The sequence below is a fragment of the Danio rerio genome, chromosome 3, assembly GCF_052040795.2.
Source record: "Danio rerio strain M-AB ecotype USA chromosome 3, GRCz13ab, whole genome shotgun sequence".
Classification (NCBI taxonomy): domain Eukaryota; kingdom Metazoa; phylum Chordata; class Actinopteri; order Cypriniformes; family Danionidae; genus Danio; species Danio rerio.
In genome coordinates this window covers 10,417,501-10,427,500 of record NC_141023.1, presented here as the reverse complement: position 1 = coordinate 10,427,500, position 10,000 = coordinate 10,417,501, and the positions used below count along the sequence as shown (strand labels likewise).

At 35.1% G+C, this 10,000-nt stretch overlaps 2 protein-coding genes across 2 annotated transcripts in view; one reads left to right on the top strand and one right to left on the bottom strand.

The window, feature by feature from the left end:
- si:ch211-190o19.1 overlaps positions 1-10,000 on the top strand; it is a 491,573-nt gene that overhangs the window by 54,985 nt on the left and 426,588 nt on the right. The window lies entirely within an intron of this gene.
- LOC103911283 (uncharacterized) overlaps positions 711-10,000 on the bottom strand; it is a 9,547-nt gene continuing 257 nt past the window's right edge. The window contains exons 1-8 of the mRNA NM_001442928.1: positions 9,908-10,000; positions 7,430-7,462; positions 5,446-5,478; positions 5,322-5,354; positions 4,913-4,939; positions 4,629-4,661; positions 3,850-3,997; positions 711-3,300 (exon numbers count right to left, since the gene is read on the bottom strand). The exon at positions 9,908-10,000 is cut by the window's right edge and continues 257 nt beyond it. Of these exons, the coding sequence (NP_001429857.1) occupies positions 3,195-3,300; positions 3,850-3,997; positions 4,629-4,661; positions 4,913-4,939; positions 5,322-5,354; positions 5,446-5,478; positions 7,430-7,462; positions 9,908-10,000 (506 nt within the window). The 3' untranslated portion in view covers positions 711-3,194. The remainder of the gene's footprint in view (positions 3,301-3,849; positions 3,998-4,628; positions 4,662-4,912; positions 4,940-5,321; positions 5,355-5,445; positions 5,479-7,429; positions 7,463-9,907) is intronic.

The window sequence follows — 10,000 nt, the reverse complement described above, 5'->3', positions numbered from 1 at the left end:
TGGAAAATGTAGTGACTGCAGGTTGAAGTAAAATAGTGGAATAAAAGTACAGACAAGGCACTAAAATGTACTCAAGGGAAAGTAAAAGTACACACATTTAAAAACTACTTGAGACAAACTACTCAATTACAGTAATTTATTTGTAATTTGTTGCTGTACACCACTGATAAACTTGGAGCAGGTCTGTCTTTAAAGGTTTATAAAATAGTGTTAAATCTTTTTCCCCATGAAATAATTAAGAGACTTTCTGGCAGATGTTCAGTTTGAACAACAACAAAGAAAATCTTGAGTAAAACACAACAGGCTTTGCTTTGCAAGAGTTCCATGTACATAAACAATGTAATATATATTTTTGTTGTTTTTGAAATTGTATATACTAATATTTTGAATTGGCTTTAATTTTTTTATCTAGATTTGATTTTTTCAGTTTAAGTTTAAAGTCAGTATGTGGTTTTTGTATTATTGGTGTAGTTAGTGGAGTGACTTGATTTATAAAGTAGTTTACTGCGCTCTCTGCTGGTTGTTTTGCAGATTGCGTGTGTGTACATGTGTACCTTGTACTTTTTTCATTGAGTGGTCCAAATGTTTCTACAAGCATAGCAATAACAGATTTTGTGTGTAATGGAAAAAAAAATTATATATATATATATATATATATATATATATATATATATATATATATATATATATATATATACATACATACATTTGATGATGCCTTAAAGCTGTACTTTATTCTGAAAAAGCTGTCAGAGCATATTTTAGTGGTATCGACACTCCATATAAGAGTTACAAAGTAAATGATAAAAAAAAATTAAGTTGACATTACATATTCTCACAGTAAACGTCAAAGACCCTGAAAACGTAATAATCATTAAAGAGATTAAAAAATCTAACCATTAAAAAAAAAGAAAACACTTTTGTAATGAATGGGAATTGCATAATAACTGCAGTATATGATCAAATGATTCAGTCAGGCTACAATTTAAACTCTCAGGGGAGAAATAATAATTACCTGGATCGAACAACTGAAGGTCACAATCAACATAATTGCTGTTAATTAAAAATAGTGCGCTTTACTAAGGTCCACAGGTTAAGTCCAGAAAGAACTCATTTAGTCAATGATAAGCTCATTTTGATCTGCTTTATTTAATAATAACAACAGTTGTTAACCCTGAAAACACATTTAATGGAGGCTAATTGTGAAAGGTGCAGGATTGTAGTAAAGTAGGGATTGATAGCAATGTCATATAACTGTATACACTTCTAAATGATGTTTGTTTAATTATTTGCCATAAAATGTTTCATATATGGGGCGACGCCGTAGCGCAGTAGGTAGTGCTGTCGCTTCACAGCAAGAAGGTTGCTGGTTCGAACATCGGCTCAATTGGTGTTTCTGTGTGGAGTTTGCATGTTCTCCCTGCGTTCCCATGGGTTTCCTCCGGGTGCTCCGGTTTCCCCCAAAGACCAAAGACATGTACAGGTGAATTGGGTAGGCTAAATTGTCCGTAGTGTTTGAGTGTGTATGTGTGTGTGTGTGTGGGTGTGTGAATGAATGAATAAATGAATGTTTCATATATTAACATGAATTCATATATGCATTAAACTAACATTAAAATACTACAAAATCTCAGACATTACTGAGATCCACAATTACAAGCAGAGGTATTAAATATTCTGTTTTGTACAATATTTATATTCATATTTTATACAGTGAAGTTGTGAACACTTGCCATACACTGTTAAAATACTGTTAAAAGATTGTTAGCAGATGTTTTAACAGTGTTTTTTTGATAATGGCAAATGAACTATATCATTCTTTTTTTCCTTTTTTTCCCCAGAGTAAATAATTTGTACTCGATCTGTTAGCATGTCAGACAGTAGAACAAATGGTAAGGAATTTGTATTGTATTTCACAATTGAAGCTGTGGTCTTTGCAGTAAAATTACCAAATGTAAAACAGTATTGAAGCTGTAAAATTATGGTAAATGGCCAGAATCACAGCTGCCAGTACTTTAATAACAGCAAAACTGGAAAATGGAAAAGTTATGGTGCAAATGATAAATTACAGTACTTTACTGTGAAATTATAGTGCAACTGTAAAATGGCAAAATAATGGCCAAACTTTTAAATTACAATAAATGACTGGTACTAAAGCTGCCAGCTCTTCACGGTCAAATTACAGTGCAACTAAATATAAAAACGGTGGTGAAACTGTTAAATTACCGTAAATGGCTGAAACCACAGCTGCCAGTACTTTACTGTGACATTACAGCATAATTGTAAAATGGGACAAAAAATAGTGGTGAAAATTACAGTAAAATTACAGTAAAAATAACAGCATAACTGTAAAATTATGGTAAATGGCCGGAATCAAAGCTGCCAGTACTTTTCTGTGACTTTACAGCATGACTGTAACATGGAAAAACAGTGGTGAAACTGATAAAAAGAAAAAACAGTAATTGGCGTGAACTACAGCTGACAGTATTTAGCAGTGAATTTAAAGCCCACTGTTAAATGGAAAGTGTCGCAAAATGGTTAAATTACAGTAAATGGCAGTAACTAAATCTGTCAGTACTTTACTGTAAAACTACAGAGCAACTGTAAAATGGAAAAATAAAACTGAAGCAAAACTGTAAATTACAGTAAATAACAGAAACCACAGCTGCCAGTACATTGAGACATTACAGCAAAGCTGTAAAATGGAAAAAATATTGTTAAATAACAGTAAATGGCAGTAACTAAAGCTGTCAGTACTTTACTGTGACAACATTACAGTGCAACTGCGAAACAGAAAGACAGTATCTTACCACAAATTTACAAGGAATGTTTTACAGTGAAATTTTGCTAGCTCTGTCATTGTTTTGTGTTCTGTAAGTGATCAAAGTATTTGTATAAACTCCACCACAGACTGTGGATTCAATATGCTATCGTTATTATTGTGAAGTGAAATGTTTTGAGCTGATCCATTACACCAGGCATGTTCAAGCTTGTGGAGGGCCGGTGTCCTGCAAAGTTTAATTCCAACCCCAATCAAACACACTTGGGCTAGCTAATCAAGCTCTTATCAGGCTTTCTAGAAACATCCTTGCAGGTGTGTTGAGGCAAGTTGGAGCTGAAATCTGCAGGACACCGGCCCTCCATGAGTTTGGACACCCCTGTGTTCGACTAAGAAGGACATGTTTGTTTCTAGATCACAGGCGCTTGTAGTAGCACAAAATATTGTTGCAGTTCGGGCAGCGATGCTCAACATCTTTACAAGAGTCCATCCAGAAGGGCATTAGACAACACGGCCAACACCTGCAAAATAGACATTACAATCAGTCAAGTCTGACATTGTCTGTGTTGGTGTTGTATATTACTGTATAAAAACCTTGTAATAAACTGCCATTACATTTTCTGTTATTTAACAGACTTATTTCACCATATATAACACTATTTCAAACTACTAAAATGTCAATAAACATCACGTTGTTAAACTGTAGAGTTGAGTTTTCATCATTAAAACTGGACAGAGCAGAGATCAACATCCAATAATGCGATTTCACAACCGTTAAAAAAAAAAGAGATCACTTGTGAATTTCAAAATACTGAAACTGTTAAATAACAGATATTGTTTACAGTGTGAGAAGTGCTGTCAGAAATGTAAACTTCAGTAACTTCACATGACTCATCAAATACTGCACAAAATCAAAGTGAATTGTGGCAATTAAAAAAAAATGGCAAGCCAGATTTTGTGGTGTTTCTCGTTAAATTCTTGAGGCACTATTAAAAACATTATTGTTTATTAAAGTATAGTTCTATTAAGTTGTATTAATTTCTTTAAGCAGTATAAATGTTAAGTTTTACCCAATGAGGGCGAGACATCCGCAGGCCACCCAGGCTGATAGTCCAGAGAAGTGCTCTGTTATAGTGATGACCTGGAGCTTACAGTGAGGACACATAGTTTGAGCAGGTAAATCACTCAGGCTGGGCATCCTCACTGTAGTCGTGACAGCTGTAATGCACAGAAACACACAAATCAAGCTCTCTGCTTATTATTTAACACATGCCGAACTACTAGCATGGACCCTTTACTTTTATGGCTGAAAAACCCATAAATGTGGAGTCATAGTTGGGTAAACTTAGAGTGCAGTGAATGGGAGAGTACAACAAATCATTTTTGACAATCCTATTGTCTGAAATAAGAGAAGAAAAACTCCATGATGGTGTTAAAAAAATAATAGTGTGAGACCGATAACGCCAGCCGGAAGAGTGAACGACGTCTAATTTACTGTCCTGTCCCCATAGACGTTGTATTAGAAACACCTCACTTAAACACTTGTTTAGTTTTTTGTAATTTGATTAAAAGATGATCTAATACATACATAAATGCATATAAATGTTTTTTTTTCAATCAAAATGTAAAAACTTTCATTGCTTTAAGATGCTGATGACCGTTAAAAGCATCATTACAGTCTTGTGAAAAGGGCCTATTGTTTAGCACGTCATCGGTGTGGTTGCGTGGAGATGGTAGAATGAGTTCAGTAAAAGAATGGTTATTCTATTTGCCCTTATTGCACTTTTTGAACATCATCAGGTTTTTAGCAGTGGAATATCTGATGTTTATGGTTGAATTGGTAACTTACTGGTAGTTTGAGGATACGTCCCAGGGTTTGGACCTTTAGAACAACATTTTAAAAGACGTTAGTGGATACTCTCCTCAGGTTAAAATTAAGGAATTTGACATTCATATATTTTTCACATATATTTTCAAATGATTTCACATGATCTGTATTTTAAAGTATGCATTGCATTTTATGTTGTGTTGATGAAGAAATGGTCCATATTGATAAGATATTAACAGAGTATTTAGTTAAAAGACTATGCTCTTAAATAATTGTAGAACATAACAGTTGGAAAAAAAACTTACTGGTAGCTTGAGGATACGGGTTTGGACCTATAGAAAAACATTATTAAAGGGTGTTATTGGGCATTCGAAGATAATTATTGTTTTTAAAATAAGTTAAAACGGTGATATAGTAATGATTTTTTCAGTTTACCTATACGTGAATATTTGAACTGTTCATTTTATTCATCGTTTTTAATGAAGTGTCCAAAAATTAATATTAAGATTGTATTAAAATAGTATTTCATTTGTATTTTTTTATATTGGATTTTATTCTGAAATAAATAAATATTTTGATTAGATAACATTAACAATTGAACAAATACTGTATGAAGAAATGAAAAATTACTGTAATGTATTGTTTGTTGTGTGTTCTTGTTAGTAAATGCATTAAATAATACAACCTTATTGTAAAGTGTTTTTGAAAACTTACTGTTCACTTGAGGATACATCCCAGGGTTTGGACCTTTTAGACAAAGATAACAAATATATATTATTTCTGTTATATCTGAGATAATGTTGCTTTTCTACTGTTTGAGATGTTAAAAACAACTTACTGTTGATTTGAGGATATATCCCCTGAGTTGGGCCTTTTAGAAAAAGAAAAGTGGTCATTAAAAGTCATTAAAACAACCCTTATATATACAGCTCATTTCAAGGTGCTCTGTGTAGCTGTTATATCATAGCTCTCAAACCACTGAACTGCAGGGCATTCACGACCCCCCCCCCCACTTCCTCCATTACGCCCACAACTGAAGTAAAAAATATAATGAGATTTTGCCCAACAAAATATTACTTTTTACTGTTACTAATACTTTCGGTTTCCCTCAGTGTACATTCGCAAGAGTGAGTACCAGATGCAGATTATATTTATGTCTGATTTAAATGTTTAAACTTTCAAAATAATTGCTAATAAGTGATCTTTTTACTAAAGCTCAATTTTTGTAAATATTCATGGGTCGTATGATTATTATCGGTGTAATACCATCTGTATTTTGTTGTACAAACACGTCATGATTGACACGCCATGCTAGTGGTGATATGATCATTTTGCTAATATTGAAAACAAATAGTCTCATGTTATAGATTTGTATAAAGAGTGGTATAAAAACTATGTACATTAGTAAATTTAGCTGGTGGTGTAACAAATATGATAATATTATTTGTTAATAATAAAAACCAGAAGTTGCTTTCATTTCCTTATGTTGACGTATTTCTAGCTGATGCAGAATATTGAGTTGAGGGTGGGGGTAGGGGTATAAGCAAACTATTGGTTGGAGCGCCAGGGCTAAGCATTTGACCGTTTGTTTTGACGAGATGTGAATTAAGTATCTGATTTCCCTGTGTGTGTAGTGCGTAGTGAAGTTTAAGCTCAAAATACACCACAAATAATGTTTTAGAACTTTTGGAAACTGCCCCTTTTACGCCCCATTCACACAGGGTGTCAGCATCAACGCTTCCCATTCACTTTTAATGGGTGACGTCAGACGTTGCCGAACTCCATTGTGGATCCGTCGGTGCCGCTTCAGAGGCGTGGCTCGCTAAAGAAGTTGGGACTAGCTCAACTTTTCAAGCGCCGACGAAAGCATCAGCCAATCAGATCGCTGTATGCAAATAAACCAGCTAGACAGTGGCCTAATTCTGACTGAATTTCATTGGCTGACGCTTCTGTGACGATAGCTTCAGCCCCAACTTCAGACATGCCTTCAGTCAAGCGTTGACGCTGAAGCTCCGTGTGAATGGGGCGTTAGGCATTGGGTGCTAGTTTTGCCATTTTGGTGACTGTCGCTTTAAATTTAAATGAGATTGTGCTCTTTTCAAAAGAGGGCGGAGCTACAAATGCCTGTGTGTCAGCATAGTGGCAGATTTAAAAACAAGACTAATGACCATTGGTAATGAGGGAGAGATTGTCACTAATAGGCGAGGCTTTCCCCTTTTGATGACGCATACAAGGGGAGAATGTCAACTGTTTTTGTCAAATGTGAATTTAAATAATAGAATGAATAACTTTTACACTTAGAAGCTGGTTATATTCACACACTTGTGACCTACAACAGTTCAAACTATGTTTCAACTTTTTTATAAAAGTGATTTTTGCATAAAAGGTCCTCTTTAAGGGCTTACTAACTGAAAAAATCAAAATTCCCTTGATCATTTGGCATATTAGAGGTTTTAGTATTATAAAAACATCCTGCAAGTTTCAGAACTCAGCACTTTTGTGTTTCCTCCAAAATCAGCTTATATTAAAGGCAGTCCGCTAAAACGCAGCAGTCTGGAATATTCGACTGAAATAATAGGGATAAGCCCCGCCTCCACTGAAGATTGACGACTCGTTCTACTTCACTGCCTGCTCAGCCCTGTTAATATTCAAAACTGTTAGCCAATAACAGCTGTGGTGTTTACTCCTGAGTCTTAAATTGGCCACGCCCATTCAAACAGAGAATACTCATTCTGCTACCTTCGTCACTTTTTAAACAATGATCAGGTCTTTGGTAGTGGAAAATCTTACATCTGATGTTAATGGTTGAATTGGTAACTTACTGGTAGTTTGAGAATACGTCCCTGGGTTTGAACCTTCAGAAAAAAACATTTAAAAAGATGTTAGTACACACACTCCTCAGGTTAAAATGAACGAATTTGCCATATTCATATTTATTTATTTATTTATTTATTTATTTATTTATTTATTTATTTATTTATTTATTTATTTATTTATTTATTTATTTATTTATTTATTTATTTATTTATTTATTTATTTATATTTATTTTGTTTATTTATTTATTTATTTATTATTTATTTATTTATTTATTTATTTTTTACGTGACCTGTATTTGAAGTAGCATTGTATCTTATGATTTATTGATGAAATTGTCCTTAAACTAGCATTAAAATATGATATTAACATCATATGTAGCCTCGTTAACAGACTATGGCTGTGTAAGAAATCGTCTACTACTCAGTAGGTACTGCATTTGAATTGAAATGCACTGCTCCGCTGCAAGAAAAGTATGTTTTATGCAGTATGAATGTGAGCAGAACTTGGACGTACAACATCCGCCATTTTGTCATGATCACGTAACCCACCTGTGAGTTGCATCACTTCACTCCTATTCATGAATTCTGTCGCGGGGCATCATAGGATAGCGCAGCGTGCATCAGATGCACACTTCAGAATCTCACCGGATGTAGTAGGTGATCCAGGTACTTCTTGCATACTGATTTTTGAATTCTGACATGCTACTCAGCTCGCGTACTATATAGTATGAAAGTATGCGATTTCGAACACAGCCTATGTTCTTAAATGACTGTAAAACTGTTGAAGAAAACTTACTGGTAGCTTGAGGATACATAAATAAATGTACATAAATAAATGTACATTCTGGCCCCGTTTACACTGCCGGTTAAATGCGACCCAATTTAGATTTTTTGCTTGTATGTGATACAGATCGGATCTATTCTATGACCGTGTAAACACGAAAAAAACGCATGCATTCGGATATTTAGAGATCGGTTTCAGGCCTCCTTCATATGTGGAAATAAATCAGATCAGATAGATTGGATATGTGACAATGCGACTGTCATGTAAACGGGCAGATCTAATTTATTGAGGCATTCCATACTGTACATCATTAAACTTGCGACTTTGTGGTGTTTCTCCGCAGTTAAATGACAGAAAGAAGAGCGTTTGTGGAGATGGCGATGCGGTAAACAACATCAGAGGAAACACAGAGGAGGGAAGGGGTCATTCGCCACAATTTGCTCCCTCCAGACCTGAGATTTCTCTCGTACCCACAAATTCCTCTGAATGGTGGAGGACATCATAAAGGATATAAACTATAAGCGCAAGCTGCGATGACGGCCCCCACACAGATACTAGATGATAGAACCCGCCTTTATTCATGGGCGAGATTGTAAATTGTATGGCAAGTGTAAACGCATGAATTGGAAATGGGTCACAATTAAAACAACGTGTAAACAGACAGGCAAACAAATCAGATACAGGCAACAAATCGGAATTGGGCATCAAGACCTGACAGTGTAAACGGGGCCTTTGAATTCATGAAGACTTAAATTATCCTAATTGAAGAAATTCATTGTCATGTTTAGCACATACAGAATGATTTACCAAAGTGTAGTTATTTTAAGCATCATTTACCAGACAAATGAAAAAATGTAAAGCAACAAATAATTGGGCGAGGCAGTGGTGCAGTAGGTAGTGCTGTCGCCTCACAACAAGAAGGTCGCTGGTTCAAACCTCGGCTCAGTTGGCGTTTCTGTGTGGAGTTTGAATGTTCTCCCTGCCTTCGCGTGTGTTTCCTCCGGGTGCTCCGGTTTCCCCCACAGTCCAAAGACATGCGGTACAGGTGAATTGGGTAGGCTCAATTGTCCGTAGTGTATTAGTGTGTGTGTGTAAATGTGTGTGTGGATGTTTCCCAAAAATGGGTTGCGGCTGGAAGAGCATCCGCTGCGTAAAAACTTGCTGGATAAGTTGGCAGTTCATTCCGCTGTGGCGACCCCGGATTAATAAAGGGATTAAGCCGACAAGAAAATGAAATGAATGAAATGAACAAATAATTAGTTTCACTAGAAACTATTTTTTTCTTCCTACTTAAAGGGATAGTTCACCCAAAAATTAAATGTTGTCATAATTTACTCAACCCTTTACTTGTTACAAGTCATTGAGTTTCTTCTGTTGAACACAAAAGAAGATATTTTGAGGATCGAAAAACCTGTAACCATTGACTTCCATATTTATTTTTCCTACTATGGAAGTGAATGGTTGCAGGTTTTCAGCTTTTTTCAAAGTATCTTCTTTTGTGTTCAAAAGAAGAAAGAAACTCATAAAGGTTTATAACAACCTAAGGACTGCTAAATTTTTGGGTGAACTATCCCTTTAAGGATTATGGTCTTCTACTAAAAGATGTTTCACTGTCAATTTGGAAGTAAAGATAGTTTCTACTCTTAACAATATTCTGTTTAACTGTAAAACAAAACAAAAAAGAAGATAAAAAACGTACCTCCCTGAAAGTGTGTGTTACCTCCGGGCTCTGGGAATGAGGTGTACCCCATGTTAACGTTGGGATATGGAGACGAGATATAAGCCAAGTTGT